A 26253-nucleotide genomic window follows, 5' to 3' on the forward strand; every position below is an offset into this window, starting at 1 on the left:
TGCTGTTTTGTAACAAGTTCATGTAAGAAGCATCACTTGAGAGAAGAAAGACCATGAGAAGCACAGACTGGCACACAAATGGGTACGGGAGGCACAGGCAACGGCTTCTGCCCCGTCGTGTCTGATGCCAGGGGCAGAGCAGTGAAGTGTCTTAAATTTCATGCTCCCTCGTTCTCAGATGGTTCGCAAAACCAGCATCAAATTCACAGAGCTGTCAGCTGAGCAGCATGCACCGTTGCGGATGACACAGACTGATGATCTCTGCTGTATTTTGGGTTTTTCCCTGTGGGTAGAGCAGCAGTTGCCTACGATGCTGCGAGAGCGACTGCTGCGGCGGCTGAGCCGACGGCCCGCAGGGCTTGCGGCAGGGAGCTGAGATGGCAGCAGGCAGTGCGTGGCAGCACACACAGTCCGCCCCACAAACACCAGCTCCTTACAGAACCAGACTTTTTCCCTTATTCCCTTTTCTAGGGAAACCCACCGCTTGCAGCCTTGATGTTCTACATCATCGCTCCATGCTGCTTGTTGTTTCAGAAATGTCTCCTGCTGTCCGACCCGGCTGCCTTGATGGCTCCCCTGCATCCCTCATCACCTCCTCAGAGTTTTAAGAGGAAGAGAATCACTCTGCTCCGGTTTAAAGAAAAGCTGGGCTTGGCTGTTGTGGTCTGGCAGCTTGCGGACGGGGACACAGAAGAACTTGGGCCTTTGTAGTCCCCAGCCTTTAAAGGTGCCCTTCAGCAAACAGCTTTCCCTGCGGTACCGGCACATCCAGGGAGCCAGAATGGGGATGGGATAAGACGCGCAAATCCTGGCAGACGGGCTTAGCTCCCATCGCCAACCACCCGAACGTGGGTGGCTTGAAGGGCAGCACAGCAGTGAGGCTGAACGTCATCCACGCGATCAAATCTCTTAAGAGGTTTCACTGACGATGACCAGGGCCACTATCGATTGAGTCGCTAAAACTCACGAATTCTGCTAATAATCTTCAGTCACCTGCTGTTTTTTAGAGTAGCACAGAGATGGAAAAGACTTTCTAGACATCGAGGCTGATCTCCTCTTACCACATGTAACCACATCAAGTAATTGTGCTATAAACCTACCAGGAGCTTGGCCAAAGGCTTCCCTGGTCGGGAGGCTGGACATGACGGAGCTCAGAGTTTCTGCCCGTTTCCTCCTGACGGTCTTTGCCAAAGGCTACTCCTGCGGTCAAAGGAGACGATGACCCCAGGGGGCAACTCGTGATGTCACAGGTGATGTATTGTCTGCGACCGTTTATGACAATGGAACTGGACCTGAAACTGATGGTGAGGATTCTTGGTATCCTTGATATCAAGATGGTGAAGTTCTTGATATCAGTCACTATCAGTAGTGGGAGGCCTGGAGACCAGAGGTTTCCAGTCTCCTACAGGGAGGAAGAGGGACGTGTAAAGGGATATCTGAAGACACAGGCTGGGCTGGAGTGGACCCGACTGTCAGTGTCCAGCTCAAACAGGTCAACGGATGAGAAAGACCGAAGGAATCTTTGAGAAAACAATTGGAGCTAAGAATTCAGCAATTCGATCTCGCCAGGAGGGCAGTACCGACTGAGGCTGCCATGACCACTCCGACCACGCGGAGCCAGGCTGTTTCTGACATCTGGATGCGCAGCGACACTCAGCAGCGTCCGACCTCAACACGCATGAGTGCCAAGAGCATTCATAATGGTGTAACCCAGCTTACAAATGTAGATCTCCTGGAATTCTGTATTTTATTTAATCTGATGAACTCATTAATGTTGTCAGAAATACAGGATTAAACTGCCAATGATCTGGAGAACCGAGGCGGCCAGAAGCAAACACGTCATGTTTTCAAATGAGTGCAGACGATGGGGTTTGACTGTACCATGGGTACACCGCCGCTTTTCTTTTTTTCAGTCCCAGGAGGCTACCGGAATTCCGATCTTTCTTAAAGCAAGCACTCCCCTCACCTCCACTTGGTGAATTTCTTTCAACAGAGAAAGGTTCAGAGAAAAGAAAAGTAATATTCATGTGAGCAGGGGTTTTCCTCAACTTCATTAGTTAAAATACCGAGATTTTCTATTTCTCTACTGTTTTAATTCTTTGTGGATTTAAGCACATCTGCTTTAGGCTTGCAAAATAGCAGGGATATTTACAGTAGTCAGACTAAATCACAAATACAATACAAGCATTTCTCTCTAAGCCCAATTTGGATTACATGATGAATTTAGTAGTTAGAACAACTTTCATTTCACTTTGATAAATAAAACCCCCAAGAGGTTTCAGTCTGAAAGCATCATGAAAGGCCAAATCTACAGCTGGAACAGATATTTCATACAATCAGGCTCTTAGGTAAGACTATTTTGATCTAGAACTACAGATAAATTGATTCCAGGTATGTTTTTTTTTTTTCATTTCTGTAGTACAGTGTAATGTTTACACCAGTGTTTGACTATGTGAAGTATTTTGATTTTTTTGATAGCTAGGTTGTAAATACATGTTGTCACGGTGCAGTAGCCGTCGCCGTACAAGAGGAAGCGATCACTATAATGGCTAACATAACGTCTGAGTAAGCAAATATTGAACCTCATCATCTTCACAGTCTTGAATTCATAATATTTCTTTAATACTAAACAGCACTGCATCTGTATCTTCTAGGTTTCTTTATCTTACTTCTAGCATGCTTCCAATCAGCTATAATTACAAAAAACCACCCCAAAACTAAAGCAAAACACAGAGTTCACAGGTTTTGCCCTTTCAGGAGCACCACAAATGGTCCCACATGGCAGCCAGCTCCACGGCCAGCCGGGAGGGCACCCAGCCACCCCCCAGCCAACCTACGGACCAGCTAGAGCAAGCTCTGCCGAGATGTCCCCTCGGCTGCTCGACCTGGGATGCTTTTCAAGGACAACTGAATCAACACCAATGTGACAACAGTGAGGTAGACGCCAAAATGCACATCCTTCCTATGGGTGTTACGCACTCTTCAAACCCAGGCTCGCTGGCGCGTAGCTCACTGGGGAACATCATTAAATTAGACTTCAGTGACACAAACGCTGGTTTGAGATAGCGCATTGTGTCGACAACTATGGGGTTGTGTCTTCTCATGGCTCTTTCATTTGCTCAAAGTCGGAGTGCAAAAGCGTATTTGTGGGCTGGGGAAATAAAGAACAAATTGGAGAGAGGCCAATAACCCAGAAGAAACTACCAACTTCAAAAAGATAAAAAAGTTTACAACACAGTTAGTAAAAGGGTGATTTATGCTCCAAGGGATCATTTTGTTGTATCAGACCATACCTAAATCCTTGCGCTGCAGATAACATGCTTTAACAAGATGTTTCAGGACTCCCTTTGAAAAAGACAACCCTTATAAAGAGACGAGGTGGAAAAAGGGATAGCTCCTTACAAAGGAAAGGGCCAAAATGGAGCAATAAAGTCTGTGTAGCAGATGATGAAATGAGCCCCAAATTGCTGCCATCTGTTAGCAACCTTTGCCCAGTGAAATGAATTTCATGTGAGGTCAAGAAATCCCAAACTGCCATTTCCTCATTACTATTAATACGGGCCAGGTGCCATATAAACCAACGCTGGATCCAGATGTCCTTCATGTGGCTTTGATTACCCTTCTAGGCTTGGATAATGATAGGAGGGAAAGTATTACAGATGCACGCGCAGAAACACGTTTAATATTAATTTCTCTGCAATTGAATTAGTGGGCACTAACAGCATTATACACCTTCCACCCTGCGGAACGTCTGCAGGTCAGCTACGGCTGTGCCTGGCGCTCCTGCACGGCGTGGAGCAGGCAGCCCTTCGGGATGAAGTTACAGCATCTGCACTTGCAACAGGGCCTTCTGCTGTATTTTCCACGACTGTATACGAGAAGCAATCCTTTCTACAAGTGACAGCCAAGATACAGGCGACAGCTCTCATTTGAATTTCATCAACATCTTGTTGGATAGTCTTGAATGTCTCAAAAAGTATCGGTTTTCCCTGTCTCTGAAATGGACACACTCAATTTAATACCGAAAGATGTGAAAATGTGTGGTTATGTAGTTTGGTTAAGATTAAAATGCTATGGAAAAGCTAAGCATACCCGCTACTTAAGGCATTAATCAGTTGCATTTGGGTGCCAACCCAGTGCTACAGCATAGTGGAAGGCATTAGTAACTGCAGAGAAGGAAGCATCACACCGGATCGCATCCTGAAGCAGCGTGCATGCGCCGTCTGCACGCACTGAAGCTTATTTACAAACTAGAGCAGGTCCTGGACTACAAAGTGAAGAAAACATTGGTTTAGAAGAGTCAGCATGGCTATGAAATTCAGCAGGGAAGCAATAAATATTTCACATGCTGGACTCTGCAAGGATCATCATTTAACCAGCTACAACCCATGCTCAAAGAAAATACAGTAAAATAAGTTATTCCAGAATTCTGTCTTCTAGCTTTCAGTCTTGCCAAACTCATCATCAACATCACATTTCTTGGGGACTAAACAAACATCAAGTAAAATTAGATCTTGCCAAAACAAATGCAAATCCTTGTAGTACACCTCTCCAGTCATCTTAATGATATCTCCACAACGGAAACACAACATCTACAGGCTCATGAATATCTATCCTCAAATGTGGCAATAAATGCTTTGGTGGAAACATCCATGTGAAATGAAAAATACCACCAACACACCACAGTGAATTCTCACGAACAAGTGACAAGGGACAGAAACACCCACGTAGTGGGAGAGTATCTTCAAAAAAACCCCACCCCCACTCTGACTTTGCATATGAGATCTTTAATGGTGACTGATGAAATATTCCTATAGGATAAGCCTAAGCACTGAATTCATGGTTCTAAATAATGGCTGACTCTGGAGGGACATTGCTCCTCAACCTTTATAACCTTCCTTCCGACTTGCCATTACACACATTATCCTTTTCTCTTACCGCTCCAAAGGGGCACGTACCTCGCCACGTCCCTGCCGCTGCGCCTTTGCTGATCCACCGGGGTTCACTACTTATTTTCTGCCAAGGAGCTTAAATGATTGACACGAAAAGATCAATCTCAGGAACCACATCTAGCCTCTTCCAGTCTGGGTTGGTATTTCTTGAAGATCTGACGCCAGGCGTGGCATCATGACATCTGCATGTCAATGAAGGTGTTGTTACAAGGGCTTCTGACTTCACCTTTTCCCCAAGGATGCTCTTTTTAAGTAGGACGATGTCAGTGCTCTGATTAGCATGGCCCCTCAAAAACTGCACAAACATAACTGCTGGAGCAGTGAATACTGGCACAGGAAAAGGAATGTTTCAAGCTGGCTTTGCTGTCAAAGACGGCTTATTGTAAAGCTGAACCCTGGGTGTTTGACAAATATATCTGGCTATTTGAAAAATATTACTAAACTGCCAAGCAGCAAAATTTCTCATATAAGTGTCTGGTAGACTACAGCCGCTGCTGGCACACCCCAAACCAACAGCCCATGCTCAAACACCTCTCAGACACTGTTCTTACTCTGCCGTCTCTGGGGCATCACCCGACTACGGCTTGCTTTGTGACAAAGATGCAGAGACAGCGCCGATCTGGCGATGGGTATTAGCTCAAGCACTGTTCCCAGGCACCTCTACGTCCAAGGTAAGTTTAGGTTCGAAGACGCGATGCTCTTGCGTGCTGACTACTGCTTTGGCACGACACGGTGAGCCCGTTAATGGCTGCTGTTGGATTCACTCTGGCCGAGTCAGTCTGGGCACCCTGGTGCTGGGCTCCCAGAGTTAGGTGCTGTGCGATGCCGCTTGCGGCTCTGCAGCGGGCAGCTGAGGTCTAACGGGATTATTAGTCCCAGTAGGTCAGACCCAGGCTAAGCCTGAGCAAAGGCATCGTTTCTGCAGCAGTTCCCCTAATCTCCACGTTTACTTGCCAGGGCACTTTGCGATGCCTGAGCCGGCTCTGTGCTCCTGCTGGTGCTAAAGGAGCCCCCGAGCCCCTGGGCTTCCTGGGGAGCGCAGGAGCCCCCCACCAGATCTGCCGGAGTTATCTGGGAGCCGGCGCTGGACCTGCATTTGGGAGGTTGGCACGGTGCTAGGACACACAGCAGCCTCCGCACCACCTCCCCACCGCAAAACCTGGGTTTGGCTGGTGCCTGGGGCACCCCAGGGCCTGCTGCAGAAACAAGGGAGCACTGGCTGTATCCAACCATCCCAAAGAGACCTACAAACCAGGCTCTACATTATAGACTACACGTGGCTTTTGCACACTTGCCTACATACAACCTCTCTCCAAAGCTGTGCCCCTTGCCCCGACTCCCCAGGGCAAAGGGTCTCTGGGCATGGGATGTCCTTACAATTTCTGCAACGACCCAGGGGCCTGCAGGTCAGAACTCCAACCAAAGCGGAGTGTGGACCAGACTCTCGGTCATTCCACCCCAGTGAAATGCATCTCGACACCTTCTCTCCCGCTACGGCCAGCCGGCAGCGGCCAGCAGAGCTGCCACGGCCAGGGGTGCACGACATACCTTCTGACAGCAAGGACGCTCTCTCCTGCATCTGCTGCGTTTCAAATTATTAACATCAAGACGGGACATCAGAAGGAGGGGAAGAATAGGCCGAATACAGAAATAAGCTCTCGGGGTTCTTGGCGCCCCTCTGAGCACGTGGCACACGACCAAGCCTTGACTTTTCTTATAACCGCCCACGATAAATCTATAGGAACTGCTGCGTGTGAGTACTGCGTGTCCTGGTGCAAACGCTCGAACACCGTTTCACTTCTAATCCTCTTTTCACAAATGATGCACATTAAAACAAAAAAGTATGCAAACAAACGGAAACATCTAGAAGATAAAAACTGAAAAATTTTCAGGCTGGGCAGCCCCTAGACAGAGGACCTGTTTGGAAAATAAAACCAACCCCTCCAGCTGGTTTTGAAGTACATTAGAATGAACAAGCATATTTTTCCCCCCAAGTGAAAAGCAAGCGTAACCACAATGCTTTTGCACAGAGCTTTGTTAAAAATGGTAGCGGCTTAAAAGTTGGAACTTGGCACACGTGTCTTTCTGGGCGAAGGCAGGACTTGGAAGAGAAGAAACCGAACAAACTCCTGCCTGTTTCTAGCTGCGCAGTCCAAAACGTGATTAAGTCCAGAGGAATGCGATTCAGGGAAGGCATGAATGGAGCGGGACTCTGCAGAAAGCGCTCTGCCTTATGGCTCTTACCTCTCCACGGGACAGCGGGAGCACAGGAAAACCCACGCTTCTCCCTGACAACCTTCTCAGCTGCTATTTTGGAAAGTATCTCTGGTTACTACAATTCAGGATTAAAAACATCTAAGTGCTCCCTACTCTCTCGGTCTGTGTTGGACAGCACTTCCACTCCTTCGCGCTGTTGGTGTGCCCTCCAAAGCGGGACGGGATGACCAGATCCCCTCGGCACGGACAGCCCCAGGCCACCAAGCCCCCAGTCGAGTGCCAGGAGAGGCCCCTGCACCTCTCCTCTGCTCCCCTCCAGCAGCAGGTTTAGGCAAAGTCACCAGACCCAACCACCGCAGGTCTGCCTTTATTCGGGAAGGCTCCAGCAGACTTCTGCAGTGGTTGGCCTCCACCAGCCACAGCATTAGAAAGAAAAGCAGCAACCCACTTTCCTCTGCTGCTGACCGAGCCGTGCTCAATCCTCTTAGCTCTGCCCGCCGAGCTCGGCACAGACGGCAGGGGAGGGCTGCGTCAGCCCGGAGAAACGCGCTAATGCTCCGCTAGCGCGGGAAGAGGGATTTTCTTTCCCTTCAGACAGAAATGAGGTCTTCTGCAGACATCAGCTCCTCACCCTGGTCTACCTTTCAGAGCATTTGTCCCATTGCGATAGGAAGCAATGCCGCATTACCATCCCTGGAGGTGTTCAAAAAACGTTTAGATGTGGCTCTTCAAGACATGGTTTAGCGGGCATGGTGGTGTTTGGTATACAGTTGGACTTGATGATCTTTGAGGTCTCTTCCAACCATAATGATTCTATGATTCTGTGATTACTCCGGGGTTTGTCTCTTACCTGGTACTCAACCACCACGGGACAGTGTGATCCATCAGAGCAAAGAGACTTCCAAGAAAGTAATCCTGATGTGTATCCATGGCTATTCCCTGCCTGATATCCGAAAAAGTCATCTGCTAGGGCAGTGCTGCCAGCTAAAGAGCAGGGTAAGGTCTTCTTCACCTCCAACACCTGGTCTCAGCACAGACCCAGCCTTCCTTTCCGAAATGTCTACTGACAGACAAACTCCGTTGGTATGGCGGCCTGGTTCCCTACATGACTTCAAATCTTTAACATCTAAATGGCGCTCTCAGGAGCCTTTCTAGGTTTGATATCCTCCAGGAGGCTCAGGAACATGGCTCTTAGTGTGGAGGCACCAACCCAAAGCTTATTCTAAAGCTATGCCTGCCTGTATTAGTGAGTTGAACCACACGTGGGAGGGTTTCTGGCATTGGAACAAGATAATTTACAGTATCGAAGTGTTCGAACACTCCCTGGCAGGGCTGTGGCACATTTCAGCTAGCACATTGCCCGGCAGTTCCCGGGCACACCGTTCCCAACACGGCATGCAGCACCAGGTCTTGGAGGCTGGGAAAACAGAGCCGTCCATCTTCATGCCAGTTGCCCTCGGTGTCAGAGAACTTTCCCGTGTGCATTTACCAGCCCAGGCATAGCCTGCACGCTACAACACTTGTCAGCTTAACCAGAGAAGGTGTTTAAGGCTGCCAGCGTGATGGGTAAGCAGATATGGTCCTTTCCTTAAATTTATCCCGAATAGGCAGCTTTGTCTTATTCTACATTCTGCTACTTGGGCTGTTCACTCCCACCCTCCAGAAGGGGGTCTTCCACTGATTTCAGAAAAGTTTTTCAGCTATAAGTACAAATGAACGTCATTCAACCAAGTTGGGTGATATTAGCTGTATAGGTGGCAGACATAATCCATCAATGCTGAGAGCTTGCTAATCATTCACGGAGACCAAACGCACTCCCTGCAGATGAACAAGGCCATGCGGTATAAGAAGCTGACTTGCAGTGTTGAGGCATTAGGAGGAATTCTTCACAGTTTTGTTAAAATGCATCAGTATGTGATGGTGGGAGTCACCCAGACATGCATCCGTGACCCACTCTGAAGAGGCATGCAGGACCTTTGGCTGATGCAAAAATGGATGCGGAACCGAACGGCAGTCTCAGATTCGGATATCAACACGATGAGACTTCTTCAGCTGTTACAGGGCTCTTTGAGGTTAGGAATTCCCCACTCACAGGTTTCTGCATCTCTTGGGAAAGGACACAGGCATCATCCTAGCCTCTTGCCTGGGCTCAGCTTTGCTATAGCCATTGGTTAGGAGGGCTCACCTCATTAAAGCTACCTGCACTGCTGCCCTTGCACTTCTCAAGCGGACTTGAAAGATATCAGCTATAAACTCTGAATCTGAACGACGGGAGGGAAACGGGAACTCCTCACTCCCCCTCCATGGGGCTAAGGAGCTACCCTCCCATGATTTCCATGACTTCACGAGGACTGTTGGGCGAGAGTGTGTCCAAAGCGGACTGAAAGCTATCAGCTATAAACTCTGAATCTGAACGATGGGAGGGAAACGGGGCTAAGGAGCTACCCTCCCATGATTTCCATGACTTCACGAGGACTGTTGGGCGAGAGTGTGTCCACTTTCTCTGACTGGTAACATAACCTCGAAATTCATGAGCTCGATCTGCTCTGCTATGTCGTACGGTTCCCACCATCTTCTGAAAGGAAAAGATTTCCATTCCAGTGTTTAAACACTCCCATGTGAGCTCTCTGTGGTGAAGCCATTTCTGTGCCTGTTTGGCATTAGAGCAGCTCTCTTGTGCTGGAGTACGAGCGCGTGATGCTTTTCTGGAATTGTAGTATGAATTGTACTACACGCCAAAGACATCATACACGTGATGTACATCTTTGTGAATTCCTTTAACGTTCTTCTGAATATTGCACACTACAGCTCCAATGGCTGTTCATTTGACTATAAAACAAAGAGGTTTTAATATTTAGCAGATTATCCAAGCCTCTCACCAGCTGTGACATAGAAATGGTCCTGTTGTAAATTAGGATCTATGCTGGCAAAGATGTTTATTAGCTGGGACACAACAATCTTAGCAGTAGTAGAGAATAGCGTGGTGGACTATGAATATCACGTGGGTTCATACTCCATTGCTGGAACAATCTCTCTACACAAGGCACTGCTCCTCAAGGGAGTGACCAGGACCAGCCCCACTCGTTCCAAGAGGCAGTCCTGCCCAGGGAAAGGGTACAGAAACTTCCAAAATCTTGATAGGAGACCAACTCTGAACATGGCGCACAGAGGTTACTGGACTCTCCTGTAAATACCAGGATCAGAAATAGTGGCTCTCTCCTGATACGAACTCCTTACAGCTTGCCATGATTTTCCGACCAAGACTGTCCAAGAGACACGGTAGCTTCCAGGTCTTCTGAGGACATTTTTGTGACTGGAGTGTGGTCTCTCAGATGCCACTGTGCTCACCTAGTCTTTGGCTAGAGATGAAAGTCAGTTATCACACAGTTTTCTGTAGGCACTTGGTGGTAACCTCAGCAGCCAAGTAACTTCTTATTAGCCTCCCAGGATCAGCAACGATCTCTACTCAACGCTTAGACGTGCCCTCACTCTGGCTGCAAATACCTGAGCAAACTGCCCCACGTCTCGCTGCACGCGGTGCAACGGTGGGTCATGATGGCAGGCAAGCCCTTCCGAACGGCCACCCTAACCTGGGCACCTGCAGCCCCCGGAATGCAGCCTGTGTCGTCTCAGCTAAATGCAGAATGAACAAGATGGCTTTTTGTTCAGGAAGCCTTTTTTGCTTGCCAAGCAACTGCTTGAACATAGCCAAGAAAGCTGAGCCTCTTCCACCCATCTCTGTAAATCTGACCAGCGACATGGAGAAGGCAGAACGGGACTCACGGCCTTAGCAGTGGAGGGAAATCAGAGGTTCCTAAGGTGGGTGCTGATGTTACTGCTCTTGACGTGCTGCCAGTCCTCAACCAGTGATTGTTCTTCTGCCTGTTATTTACCTTAACCCTTCATGTAAATTCATGTTGCCACCACATAATCAATCCATCTCATCCAGGGTTGAGAGGATCATCACTTTAGATCACTAAGACACCTGGGTCTTCTCTTCCACAGGACCCAGATGGTGTTCCACATTTTCCCTCATACATGGTCTTGCTGTTTCTGGACTAGTCCGCCGGCCTTTGTGAGGTACTAACCAGACCAGGCTCTTCTCCTCTGACTTCTTTTTCCAAGACGCATGCCTGTGGACACAAGGATGGGGCCAGCTGAGCACACAGTAGACTGGTGCCCTTTCCTAGCTACTGCAGGGTTTTATACACATGTAGAGGGAAGATGAGACACTAGAGCCACCAAAACTGGTAGACGTTCTAAAGGATAGTGGGATGTTTGATAATAATTTTAAAGTTTTTCAGGTGGCTGCGTTTCTTCAACCCACACTATCACAGATATCCAGCCCTTTCTTGAATTAATTGTGTCATTGGAGTACCTGGATGACCATGAGGTCCTGAAGAGATCTGGAAGCCAGTGTATGCTCCGATGAGTCCTTCCGGACTTCAAGCTGGAGATATGCCATTACCTTCCTTCCAGAACAGTGCAGATACCAATACAGCGCGTGATGTGTAGGGCTGTTACCAGCCACATGAAGTTCAGCTGGAGGCCAGTTGCTGGTGGTGTCCCTCAAGGTTTGATACTGGAGCCAGTACTGTTTAACTTCTCCAGTAACGGTGGAGATGATAGGACAGCATGCACCCTCAACACATTTGCAGACAACGCAAAACCGGGAAGAGTGAATGATACGCCAGATGGTTGTGCTGCCATTCGAAGGGACCCTGAAACGCTGGAGAAATGGGCAGATAGGGACCTCGTCAAGTTCAACACAGGGTGCAAAGTCCTGTTCCCGGGAAGGAATAACCCTGTGCGTCAAGTGCACTCTGAGGTTGACTGGCTGGAAAGCAGCTTGGCAGAAAAAGACGCTGGGGTCCCGCAGGGAGGTCAAACATGAGCCAGCAATGTACCCTTCCAGCAAGAAAGCCAACAGCACCCTGGGCTGTGTTGGGAAGAAAAAAAATGTGAGCTAGGTGATCCCGCCCCTCAACTCAGCACTGGTGAGGCTGCATCTGGAGTGTTGGGTCCAGTTCTGGACAACCCAGTACAAGAAAGATTTGGAGCAAGACTGCAGCAAGTCCAAGGAAGAGCCAAAAAGGTGATTAAGGAACCAGCGTATCTGCCATGTGAGGAGAGGCTGAAGGAGCTGGGACTGTTTAGCTTCAAGAAGAGAAGGCTCAGGGGGGTCTTATCAATGTATACAAATCCCTAATGGAAGAAAGTAAAGAAAACAGCTAGATCCTTCTCAGTGGTAACCACTGAAAGGACCAGGGGCAATGGAATGGAAATTTAGGCATAAACAGAAATATAGGAAATTCCATTTAAAAACAAAGGAAAGGCTTTCTTCTGGTGAGGGCACTGAGGCACTAGAAGCAGTTGCCCACAGAGGTCGTGGAGTCTCCATCTTTGGAGATACTCAAAACATGATGGGACAAATTCCTGATCAGCCCGCTTGGTTGATCCTGCTTTGAGCATGGGGGGTGGACTAGACGATCTCCAGAGCTGCCTCAGCTATTCTGTGATTTCTGTGTGTTTCTCAGCCAAGCGGAGCATTGTATCCTCCTGCCATTTCGAGGTTTTTCAGGCTGCACCTTTATAGTTAAGAGGAGAGCATTTCAAGCTACTTCAGTCCATGCAAATGTAAGGGCGTAAAGTTTCAATTCCTGCAGATCAGCAATGTGTCCTTTGGTTGGTCAAAATCTGCCTTCTTGAGTTGCAAATCCTTTTTGGCTCATTCATCATTGATTCCAACAGAACGGGACTGGACAGAATGTCAGTGTGTTGACATTATTTTAGCGGTCAGTTTTGGCTCTCTTATCCTCCTACTAACATAATGTTCCAGGGAAAGAAGTGAAGTAAAATTAGGCAAATTCTTCCTTTGATCTCATATTTACCCTTCTTCTATATCCATAACCCAGATGGACAGCACAGCACAGGAAAAGCAAGCTAATATAATGTTGCATTTCCATGCAGATGATTCTTCCTAGCAATGATGCTGGGTAAGAGAATGACATACGATACAGCATCCCACTTGCACAGTTAGAAACTGGAGGACAGGGATAGCGGTGTCTTGGTTGCTTGCCTTCCTCCAGGAATTCCTTGAGGATCGCTGCCACATGCTGCAATCTGGTCCCTTCATGAAGCCAAAGAATTTCTGGAAGGTGCCTGAGCGAACCCAGGGACAAATCTTCACTGGCAGCATCAACTAAAGATGAACTGGGCTCCAACAGAAGATGCACACTTACCACCACCTTCTTTTTAAAGTGATGACAGAACTTTAATAAAAGGCTATCCAGGAGTCACCAAAAGCCAATTTCAGCACATGTAGAACTGAAGCGTTTTCAGCCATAGAAGTTACCCAGAGATATATATTTCCTTAAAAAAAAGGTCACCAGAATTTCCAATTCATGTACTCAATATCCAATTTGGGTATGTGATAAACAACACGTAAAAACCCCCAACAATGGGAAACACAGCATTAATCTTCATTAAAGCTTTGTGTATAAAGAAAACCATGTTCGAAAACGCTGAAAATTTGTTCTGCTGGAGAGCAGACACCGAACATCTGGCGATTGCCGAGAGAAGCCAAAGGGCTCCCTCTGGAGTGGATCCCGGACTTAACACAGCATTCAGATTTACAGAGGCGGGCAGAGAAAATGAAAACCCGTCACAAAGCGAATGCATCCTTGTCTCTTGTTAGTTTACTCATCCTGTTCACAATGAGCATACTGGGACTAATTCAAGGAGACTAGATCATGACTGGGTGATACGGACCCGTGCCCAGAATATTAAGTCATTAATTAGTTTTCATGCATGGACTTGTATGTGGCAAGGAGGCAAATTAAAGGATTTCTGCAGAGACAAGAATGCTTTCTTAGCATGTAAAATACTCCAAAGAGTCCCCAACAAAATAAATTATGAAGCCAGCTGAGAATCCACATTTCCCACCCTGGATGGTCATGCACAATTCTATAAAAAGCTAATGAATACAGCCACTGGTTCTGTACCCATGGCAATAAACTTAATTTGAATGGGGGAGAGGAATAACTTTAAGGACATACACAAAAACATGCTCTACTGGAAACTGATGAAGGCTGCTTTCAAATTTACAAGTGAGAAAGACCCCACATTCCCACGGTTTATTTGCATACAAGCCAATTAACAGAAAATTGTTTTCATGCAGAAAGAAAAAAGTCAGATCACCTACAAAGTGAAGTCAACTTACTGCCTGCTTTTGCTCTTCTTCCTATAAACGTTGGCAAAAGAAAAAGGTGAAGAGAGAAAGAGGATAGATTAATTATCATATGAAAAGGAAACACAGACACACACACACACAAAATACACAACAGACCCAGCAGAAGAACAGAACATGGCAAATTGTAGAAACATCTGCAGACACGAAAGGCATCAAGGACGTTAGACGCAACAGCCACGTGGGAAGGTAAAGGTGTCGGTCGTTCCATTCTCAAAAGACTCCTGTCTAAAACAGTCCTCAGTGTTGGCGTAAGTCGAATACATGGGATGGGTATCACAGTATGGATATCTTGGATATAGGATAGGATATCCAACGGGTATCTTTTCTTTTACGCAGCACCTTTACTGGCTTCTCATCCTAGCCCAGACTCCGGAATGCCCCTCTAGCTGTCCTCACGGCAGGAAATGTCAGACGACCATCCTCTAAAGTCTGGAAATGCCGTCTGGAGCGTGCAACCGCTGCACGGCACCTGGTTCCCTGTGGCACAAATCTGCCATCACAGAGACCCAAACCGTCATAGCCTGAGAGGCAAAGTATCACCTTTTTGGTCAGAGAGTGCCCGTAACCACCGGGCAAGCAGTGACCGCTGCAGCTGGGATTCCAAAGGGCAAATCAACGCACGGCAGGCAACCAGGGCTGGAATGGGAGGGAGAAACCGGGAGGCAAACGCACCAAAGATGTGGAGTAAGGAAAAAGATGAAGAGAAAACCATTCCTTTGTTGCAATGCAACGCTTGCCAGTACGGATCACTACTAATTTGAAAAACCAAAAAAGGTGAAATGTGAACGAATTTATCCTCTTTTGAAGCAGGGAAACGTACACTGTGACCCTGCTGGACCAGCGGAGTCACATTCTGACATCAACTATACGAACGTTCCTGGGAATGAGCACAATATCACATAGTTGAGAATTTCTTTGTCATTCAAAAGTTTTCACGGATTTTGTCCTCACATATATAGCAAGCATCAGGAGTCCTGCGGGCTCATGGCTTGCGGGCTCGGTTGTGTGGAGGAGCGCGGCAGTTGTGGTGTGGGTAGCAACACCGTGCACTAAAAGAAAGGCTGGCGGCGTGTTTTGATGAGTCTCATCTACGCAGAAATAGCAATTACAGCTTTTTCAGGGTAACAGTGTGTGTTCCCTCCCACAGTGGCTTTGCATGGCCTGCCAGTGCAGAGGGCAGCAGGGCCCCGGTAAGCACGTCTCCCCAGAAATTCAGGTCATGGAATTAAAATTCACAGAAAAAAAGCTCCTTCTGGCCTTGAAACCCATGAACCTCTTTATCCACCTTCCCTCATTTATTTCCCATCTGAGCAGGATTAACCAGAACTTGTCCCTTAATTTAGAGCACCTTCTTCTCACCGACCACTGTACTAAAAGATGTTTTCCTGACTGTGCGCTGAGGGCACTACCGAGATCTCCGGGAACGGCTGCAGAGAATTCCACATTTCTGAGCAGATACTCCTGTTTTTTCCTCCCAAGACTGGGGATTCTTTCCGGCGTGCATCTACACACTGATGTAGCAGATGAAGGGTACGGCTCCACTCAACCACGGACCAACATCAGCAGTGGGGGCCAGTGCTGCCCTCCCCACGCTCCCACAGGTTTCCAGCTGTTCCCTCCTACCAGCACCGGGAGTCGCAGGACCAGATGGTCAGCCCGGCCAGGGAAAAGATCTTAAATGATCTCCACTCTACAAAAGAGTTGTTAGTTTGAAAAATGAGGCTTTAGCATTAACTACAGATGTGGGAAAAAAAACCAACCTCAAGAGGCATGGAGCTTTGCTAGGAGGACTGAGCAGTTATTAGATAAATCATCAAATCAGCTAGTGAGGAAATTACCATTGAGGAAATGGAAAAAGTGAAATGGGATATGTCTGCTGACTATCCGTGTAGCTGAAAGCAAAAGCCCTGCAAGAAGGCAGACGATCATCACGGCGGACTACTTGTTAGAAGAGTGCCAGCTAATGGTGCTACGTGATTGCAGAAGACTTCAGGAAAAACGTGAAAGCTAAGCCAACAGCCTGGATGAGGAAAAGAAGATAAAAAATACTGGAAGAAAGTCGCCGATGACAGTACTGACGGGTCACTGCCCACCGCTCAGCCCAGACCGACAGGCTGCCTCTTGGGTGCAAGGGGCTTGATCTGCTTAACTGAGGGCTGGCCGGGAGGACAGGAGGTCAGCGGCCAACGGCCAGCCCTACGGCGGCCCCCGCAGCAGCCCTGCAGACTCGGAGCCTACAGTATTAAACCAAATTGTGCGACTGCTCTCCGGCACGATCTGCACACATCCGTGCTGTTAAAATCCCTTATCAAAGCGATCGGGGTGGCCTTATCCAAACTGCCTCTTGGGAATGGGTCTGGGCACCTGATCACCTCTGGGTTGGAGATGGTTTGGGAAAGCGCTGGTAGCTCTGATCCAAAGGCACGTGAGTGACCACAGCCCCATTAGAGCAGGGAGGCGAGAGCCTGTCCCAGGAACGCCGCCTGGCACTACCGAGCTCACCCGGACAGATACAGCCGGGGACGCACCGTGGCACAGGGCCGCGCAGTAGAAGACACCAACGACGGCGCTTAACAAAGAGCTGAACGACCAGAACTTCTCCTTCGGGGAAAACCACCAACAAACTGCTGTAACCGAAACCTCCTAACAGGAGTGTCAACACGCTGGCAGTAAGACATGGAAGGACACTCAACGCAAAACCCAACCTTAACTCTACATTGCAATGGTGTGGGTAGGTCACTGTGTGGGCTGGTAAACATCAGAGCAGGACGCTAATGAAGGGGTTTTCATTACCTCTGCACCTGAAACCAAAGGGTCGGGGGCCCTTCTCCACTGTGAGGGCAACTACCGCAGCATGGCTTGCCAAGAGGAAAATCGATGAACCTCCAGAGAACAACTATGTCCTTCCAAATATTGGAAGCTTTCTGCTCTTTCCTCTTTTTTGCAGAGGGGGCTGAGGTACCAAGCTTTCCGATAACCAAAGTTAGGTAAGCTGAATCCAGCTCTAAATGGTGAAATGAAGGCAGCATTAAAAATGCAAAAACACTGCATAAGAAAATGGAAAAAACCATAAAAGCTTAACAGCTGATGTAAATTATAAATGAAAATTTTTGAAGTGCACCAAACGATGAGAGAAGCTAAAACCTTGCGGGAAAAATTTGTGTCTGGCAGGGCTAAAACCACCAAAAAGATGACTTTGAAATGAACACAAATATCAGAAACAAAACAAAGCCTTGAGGTGGTGTACACTGTTTCTTGATAGTCATGGTAAAACTCTTAATATGAGAAGAGGAATTGATATTTCTGTTCTGTGTTTGACTAATAGTACTTTCCCCTTGTAGTTTCTATCAGCAAACAGTGAAGTACTTTCCACTAATAATGAGAAAAGATGTTAAAAAGTATCTACTAGAAATAATATTTTTAGATCAGCAGGCCTGGGTAGTTTGCAGCTGGGATTCCTAAAATAATTACACGAGGAGTTACCCAGTCCAGTGAAGGCAATTTTTAAAAGATCTTGGAGTACCCAGGACTGGAATGTGCTCTGTTGCACTGATACCAAAAAGGGAGGTAAGACAACTGAAACAAGCATGAACATCTTACCCTGTCGTTATTTTACCCCAAGTAACAGAAATGCTGATACAAGACTCAACTAATAAATAATACACAAAGCATCGTAACTTCATGGACAAGAGGTCTTGCCAAATAAATCTGATTTTGTTATTTGAATGTATTACAAGTTTGGCTTCTAAAGGAACTGCACAGATGTAATATATTTTCATAAGGGAGGATTTACCCACGACATGCTCATTAACCAGTTAGCACTATATGAAATAAATAAAGCACTTTACATGGAGTAAGATCTGGATAACTGACAGCTTTCAAAAAGCACTCGCTGGTGCAGAAAGGCACAAAAAGGAAAATAGTGATGAAGAGTAGTGAAAGTCCTCCTGTAACTCTCTGCACAGTGCTGCTAAGGTTCAGAGAAGAATTCAACATAGTTTGCTTTTTTCCCAATTAAAAAAATTATATTAAAAATCTGGAAAAGGCAAAGAAATCAACCATAAATCAGACTGGAGTACAGTATTGTGAGAAGCTCAGCAGAGCTCTACCTGTTCAACTGATGTAAAAATCAAGACTGAGAAGTGCTTTCACTGAGATGAGTAAGTATCTGCGTAGGAAAAAACCAGGGGTGCTAAAGAACTCCTTAATTTAATGGAGGGAGAACCACATGTACCAGAGCCGATGGGTGTAAACTGAAGCTAAATACATTAAAACTGAAAATGAGGCATGAATTTTTAACTGTGCAAGCAAATTTGCATTGGCAGTGAATTTTCCATTTTTGATTTCTTCAGTTCAAGAACAGATGTCTTTGTGGAAGATGCTTTAATCAAAGAGAAGCTGCCAGGCTCCATAGAAAGCTCTTAAGGGGAAATGCAAAGAACCATATTATGCAACATGTTGAACCAAATAAATACAATAGTCACAGGCTCATTGGATAATTCAGGTTGGAAGGGACTTCAGCAGGTCTCTAGTCCAGTGTCCTACTCAGAACAGGGTCAACTTCATCTCAGACCAGGTCGCTTAGAGCTCTGTCCAGTTGGGTCTTGAAAACCTCCGAGGATGGAGATAGTGCAGCCTCACTGGGGTCCTGCTCCACTGCCTGAGCATCCTCATGGCGAAGAAGTTTCTTCTTATATCCATCCTGATTTGCCCTTATAGTTCTTAAACAATTTTGGGAACTGGGAGAATTAAGGGCAACGAAGGTGGTGAAGGGTCTGGAGCACAAGTCTGATGGGGAGCGGCTGAGGGAGCTGGGGGTGTTTGGTCTGGAGAAGAGGAGGCTGAGGGGAGACCTTATCGCTCTCTACAACCACCTGACAGGAGGGGGTAGCCAGGTGAGGGTTGGTCTCTTCTCCCAAGAAACAAGCAATAGGACAAGAGGAAACGGCCTCAAGTTGTGCCAAGGATTGTCAGGCACTGGCAGAGGCTGCCCAGGGAAGCAGTGGAGTCCCCGTCCCTGGAGGTATTTAAAAGCCGTGTAGATGTGGTGCTGAGGGCCATGGGTTAGTGGTGGGCTTGGCACTGCTAGGTTAATGGTTGGGCTCGATGATCTTAAGGGCCTTTGCCACCTAAACAATTCTATGAGTCTATGATTCTATGATTCTAAACCAACCTTCTGTGGAATACAGCCTAGAAGCTGTCATTCAAGTTTCTGTCAAGCTCATAATTGAACTGCATGATTCAACTTAATGAATGAGTCTCCAAAACATCAGTTCATCAAATGTGAGTCAGTTATGGTTCCCTTCTCTCTTCCGCAACCCTCTTCCCTCCCTCCTGTGTCTCCCTGATGGCAGCACCTGCCACTTGTGCTCGTGCGCTCTTCCCTCGGCGATATCCTGCAGAACCCTCTGTGCTGCCTTCCTCGGTGCGTTACCGACACCAGCATCCCTTCCTGCTCCGCGCAATCCCACATTCACATGCCCAACCAGCTGGGCAAGGAGACACACGCTGCTTGGGCAGTTGGGAGATGAGAGTACGATGGCCAAGCAGGCATCTGCTGCGGCTTGCCTGGTGGGTGGGCACTGCTCCGCAGGTCGCAGTGGGGCCCGCACGTTGTATGGGTTCAGAGCAGTGCACCCGAGAAACACGGCCCCCCGGCCCTTCCAGGGGGAAGAGCAGAAAGTCCGGCCAGCCGACAGCCCAGTCGTTCACCCTGATGAGAGGAGAGCATTTACAGCGGGTCGTGTTTGGGAGAACTAATCTGTGAAGGCTTTGCCAACAACAGGGTCTACAGAAAACTCACATCAGAGCTTGTCATCCTGTTAGAGCAGATACCCAAACTCATTTTGTTATAAAGAGGCTTCTCAAATGCATGCAAGAAAAATGCTCAGGCTGTGGTCACCTGAACCACAAAGAATCAAAGTGTTTCGGATGCAACAACTTTTATACTTTCCTAAATTTGTAATTCAGTTTTGTAAGCCCATTTTCAGAGATATCGCACTTCAACTTACAAAGGTTTAGGGTCTGAGGAAATCAAGGTGAATTTAGCAAGTGATTGTCTTCAATATTTTTAGAAAGCAGACATTAACAGGCTGAACAGGAAAAAAAATACAGTGTGTAGAACCATTGACTTAAAAAAAAAATTAGTTCCCAAATATTAACACCATGTGCTCATCTGCACAGGGAAACTAAATAAAACAGGCACCTCTGAAGGGTATTTGATCATGGCCTCTTGTACAGACACCCCTGCTCCAGAATGTAGGTCCAAACTGAAGAGTGACTGCACTTCGGATTTACAGATGATGTGAATTCATTATGACCTTGAAGTGCAGGCAAGCTCTAAATTTTTCTGGAACTACCAAGATGTGCCTATACCTCATCTATAAACCCTGGGGCTGCTCCTGCCAGCGTCGTTGCTGCCATCTCTCTCCCACTTCTTCCATTGCCTATAGTATCTTTGTTGCATCTCGTCTTAGACCAAAACCTCTCTGAGTAAGGACGATGTTTTGCCATTCACTTTACAGAGAGGCTTTTGTCCAATTTAAAGAACGGAAAGAATAAATGCATAATAGTATTTCAGGCTATAGTCATGAACTATGAGCTCAACCCTAGCAGGACTCTACAAAAAATAACAACAGCCCCTCACCAGAAATCCAAACAACAACATCCATTTACAGATCAGAGCCAATACCATCATACTCTCCAGCAAAAACCCTCCGCAGACGTGGCAGGGTCAGTGTAACGCTACCTGGTGAAACACAGCACCATGCCAGTTTATTTTCCAGCTAGACTTGGAAGAACTGAATTGGCACCCAGCACAGCACGCAGTTCTAACACTTCTTTAAAGCCTTCCAGATCTTACGGGTTCTTGATATTTTAACCAAAGCAGCAGCATATGAACCTGAAAACCCATTAACCATCTGCACTGATACACAGAACCACTGTAGAAATGACTTTTGGCAAATTCCTATTCCTCCTGAAGTACTTACAATGGCACAACAGCAAAGCGGGAATCTCAGAGCAGCAATAGTGACTTCCCGACCTGGGGAAGAGAAGGATGCACTGCATTTCTGACAGGAGATGGCTTACTTTGAGCAGTTTCATCAGCCCTTCAAGCTGCACCATCAGTTCTCTTCTGCTTTCTTGAAGTGCAGACATCCTCTGTTCCAATTCATCCTTTCTCTGTCTGTTCACGTTACATAAAAGAAAGAGAAAATAAACCTTGGGCATTTCAAAACCACTTCAGGAAATTCACCCATATAACTGTGTCTTTGGTTTTCATCACTCCCCCCCCCTTCCAATTTAAAAAAAAAAACAAAGCAAAGTGCAGTACAATGACTGTGAAACCTACACATAACAACCAGGCTTTTCACTTAAAATCCAGAAATCTGCGCTCAGCACCTTGGGAGTAGGAAGCCCTTTTCAAGAGCACTGCATTTTGAGGAAAAAAGCCTGCTTTTTTCTTCCTTTTAAGAACCCTCTTAACATCAGACCCAGGCATCCTGCAGAGTTTTCAGACAAGCAAGAATGAACTATGGGAGGAAAGACAGAGAGAAAAAAAAAAGCGGAGAAAAGGCTGCAGATGTGTTCGGAAAGGAAAAGCTATCACCTGTCTGGACGGTGACGTGGCGGAGCTATTTCTGCCCACCAACGTGACACACAATCTTTGATATATTTGCTGTGCCAGAACCCAGGTAACAAGAAAAGGAGATAAGTGACCTTCCCCTTCCTTGGCATCAGAACACCGCTGTATTTCTACAGATGCCTATCTGTGAGATATTTAAGGAAATACGACTGTTTGGTCTTATTTTATATTTAAAAAATAAATAAGCGACTAGTGTAAGGGGAAATTCAAAGATGAACGTCAACACGTCAGAAGTGCAGTATCTTATGTGATTTGAGAAATGCTGGGCCCCACAGATCCCAATCACAGGTAATGATAAATAACTGTAACAAAAAAAAGAGATTAGAAAGGCTGATTTATTAATCTACAGTTATTTTTGTTGACATCATAATGGCCTAATCCAAAGTTAAAGGCACTCCATTTGATAGACTAAATTTTAAAATGTCTTAGATTATATCACGGGATATGCTATGGATAAATCCTTCCATGCATTTTAATAACCAGCTAGTTTTAGAAACACCAATTGGACATCAGAGTCTGGAAAAGAAACAGGTCATTTACTCAGACGGCATAAATCTGCTGCGTATGGCTTGCCTTCACGACGGGGACTGTGAAAATGGCACACCATAAACATACAGCCCAATGACCACGTAACAGAATTAACTTGTTTCTATACTGGTTCTTAAAAGGACAGAAGACCGTGAAGTATTAACTCTCCTGGGTACTTCTTTCAACATCTTTTTGTATTTTGAAGAATGTGGTTATTAAATGCTGAAACATATCACAAAAATAAGGCAATAAAGAGAAGATTACACATGCCTGGTCACCTAGGATGTGTTGAAGAACCACCACAGACATAGCTTTATCGGTCGATACGGTCCTTTTTCTCTCTCTAGGTCAGTTCAGAGTCTGTAGCTCTTATTCTACAGTTGTTTAATACAACATTCTGGTTAACAACTAGAAATAATGTAAAAATCAACATATTAAATAAGTATCGCTCTCCAAACGTAGTTGTTAACGAAGAATCAACGTCAGTGTGCATTCCTGATTTTGGTCGAGGTTATTCAATCTCTTTTTGAGATGACCTCCAGTGAAGAGAGAGGAGGTACCGCTTGTCCGTGACACAGGCTGTTAGACGTGTAAGAGAACAAAGACAGGACAGCCCCCAGGGCCAAGCGGGGAGATGCACTTCGAGGCGTACACCGTGGCAAACGGGTCCTTGGCACCTGTGCGCAGACTTGCAAGCAGAAGCAGCCAAGCACATCTGCGTTACGAGGCAGGGATCTGCAAGGACGAGGGACCCAGCCCTGCCTCTCCCAAGGTTACGCTTGCCAGCAGCGTGGTAGAGCTGACTCATCTCTACGGGCTGTGTCGCCGGCAGACTTTTAAACCTGAGACACGTTGATTTTCCACGGATTCTCTCTCTCATGCTTCACAGCCTGAATTCTACACGGCAACTGGGATCATTTGCTCACATGTGCTTGAATGTAATCAAAGGCAAGGTCATCACACGCTGCTCAGAGGCTTGGGGAACATCTTCTTGTTAGCTGTAACTTTGTGAAGTACTTTCACATCACAGATAACCTGCTAATTGTGAACTTCCACTGTGATGCTGTGCAGTCCAGACAATTAACGTGCACTTTGAAATTATTAGTGAGAGTGACGTTTGGCGGTAAGAAAGCTAACACTAGTTCTGTCTGTAGCACCAGTGAGACTACGTATGAGATACTCCAGCCAGTACACTTCAGTCTATATATAGAAGAGATGCAGAGGACTTGAGAGATCTTGACAGCAAGCTGAAGGGATAGGTGGAGATTTGGCAAACCTGCTTTATGGAGAAACTGAAACAGTTCAAGCTATTTATGCAAGACGAGGTTAAGAGGGGAGGGAATCAAAATCTCTAAATACTCACACTCAAAGAGGAACGTCGAAAAAGACGTTTTTAGCCCAGTAGACAAAAGCACGGGGAGAGACAAGGTTTGGAAAACGGCACTAGGCTTACGAAGGTTAGAAATAACGTGCACGCTTTTAGTCCACTGAGCACAGACAAGGCGCAGAAATTAACTGACAATCACATTAACAGTATCGGGGGACGCGGTATTCTTTCCACTTCTGAAATGAAAGCTCGAAGGTCTGTCTACATGGATGCTGCAGCCCAGCCAAAGAGGGTTCTGTAGGAGCACTGCAGGGAGAAATCGCCCAGCCTGTGTTACACAGAAGGCCAGACTGGACAACGTGATGACTTGACAGGCTTTACATGCTTAATTCAACCTTTTTTTTTTCCGGTAACTCTTCTATTTGTCAGTGGTGTTTACATATTTCAAGGCCAGAAATGGCTACAACGGTCATTGAGCTTTTTCTTCTTTAGAAACGTACAGGCTGTCTAATTCCTCCTGGTTAGCTCTGTTTTGTTCCCAATAACCTGTATTTTTTGAAAAACGTCTTCAGGAAAGACATCTAGGGACTGAAAACTCTATCACTGCTCTTGAAATTATTACCTCGCTTTAAAAAGCACGTGCTTTGCTCTCGGTCTGAACGTGGCTGGTTTCCAGTATAAGCTCTTGGTTCTTACATCTCTCTCTGTTCGGTCAAAGAGCACATCGAGTTGCCCCGCAATCTCTCTTTTCGCCACCTCTTGCATAACATTTGTGGGTATATTCTGCATCCTCTCCAGTTTCTTAAACGTTTAAAAATTATACATAGCTATGTAGAGCATAAAGCTAGAAAATCTGTCAGCTATTATCATTAGGTAATAGAATGAAAAATATCAGTGAGATACCGAAATGTACTATAACGCAGCAAATTCTGCATGAAAAAGTAATGAAAGAAGTCACAAGCCTTAGATTTTGCAACAGGGGTCTGCCTTATTCCTTGCAGACACTGCCTGCAGTTGCAGTAGCTCCATCGCAAGAGCACTGCACTTTATGGGGAACCTCTAAACATTCCTGGGAAGCTGAACCACCCTGCCATCTCCTGCGTGGGCAGGAAAAGTTCAGCCCAACGAATCAAATACAATGCAGTTTGCAAAGAGCTTCTGCGGCCAAGAGCTTAAATGTTAGAACCTACTTGAGATTACAGATGGCATTTTTGAAGGTGGAGCTCTGAATTAACTAGTAACAGAAGATGAAATAAAATATAGCCAGAGAACGCCCTTGACCCTACCCAAACTATGAAACACTTTATAAATACTGACAATTTTTCCCTGACACTTCAAAATGCAAACTTAATCAAAGAGGCTTTGAAGATTGTTCTCTGACTTTGGATGTACGTCTGACGATCTGCAGGTATGAACTTCTGGAGTTTCGCTGACTAATCAAATAACTGACATTTATCTTCAGCTCTACTCCTTTGGACAATAAATGATAAGCGGCTAACGCTGTTTCTGCTAGCTTTTCCTATCGGTTTCTCCTCTACAAACAGTTTTCTGAACTATACAAATGGAATTCATTTAAGAGACATTTTTATTCACTTCTAAATCCACTTAAAAAAATTGCAACATGCTGTCAGCCTTCAGAACGCAGCATTTTAAATCACATTTTAAGGCTACCGAAGACACGCTTTTCCCAATAGCAGGCAGTGCTACCCCGGGGGCTGCCTGGCCCAGGGACCGAACGCACACGAGCTTTGGATATTTCTTTTACCGTAGAAGCCTGAGTTCAGCCAACAAAGTCGGGTTCTGCTGGGCTTTCTCAGGGGTGGGTTGAGAGGCTTGTTCATGTTCCAGCCTGAGGCGCTGAATTTCTTGGAGTATCTCTCTGTAGAAATGACAGAGGGAAGGTTAAAAGGGAAAAAGGTCAGCCTCTGCACTCCTCTTAAATACTGTTAGAGCCCTTCAAGCACTCTTTCTGTCAGTCTCCAGCCCAAGCACCGCAATTTTGTTCATGTATGACTGGCGCAGATCCAAAGCCAAGACAGGTAAGTTAGCGCAGCCTTATGAATTGCTGTAATACACATAGAAAATTTATTACTTAATAAGAAGTATGAAATCACTTATGTGCCATACGCTGGCAACGTCTCTCCAAAACCTTTCTTGCAGAATGGGCTCCGAGACTGTTCAAAGAGGAAAAAAGTTCAACTTTCAGCACAACCTGCAGCGCACGTGCTGTCGGGAGGGCTCTGAAGCGGCACCACCAGCATCCGCAGCCGTGCCAGCACTGGTTGGCTTCCACTCACCTTTCCAAGGGGTCCTGGCAGGGCAGCAGGAACAA

The 26253-nt window shown here is 46.4% G+C and overlaps 1 protein-coding gene across 1 annotated transcript in view; it reads right to left on the reverse strand.

Annotated features, from left to right (window-relative positions):
* The window catches only part of LOC104161722 (dystrobrevin beta-like), a gene marked incomplete at its 5' end in the record, with an annotated part of 88273 nt that overhangs the window by 36669 nt on the left and 25351 nt on the right, over positions 1 to 26253 (reverse strand). The window contains 2 exons of the mRNA XM_009700255.1: positions 21511 to 21607; positions 25687 to 25800. Coding sequence (XP_009698557.1) covers positions 21511 to 21607; positions 25687 to 25800 — 211 coding nt within the window. The remainder of the gene's footprint in view (positions 1 to 21510; positions 21608 to 25686; positions 25801 to 26253) is intronic.

The sequence above is a fragment of the Cariama cristata genome, unplaced genomic scaffold (genome assembly GCF_000690535.1).
Source record: "Cariama cristata isolate BGI_N322 unplaced genomic scaffold, ASM69053v1 scaffold185, whole genome shotgun sequence".
Lineage (NCBI taxonomy): Eukaryota > Metazoa > Chordata > Aves > Cariamiformes > Cariamidae > Cariama > Cariama cristata.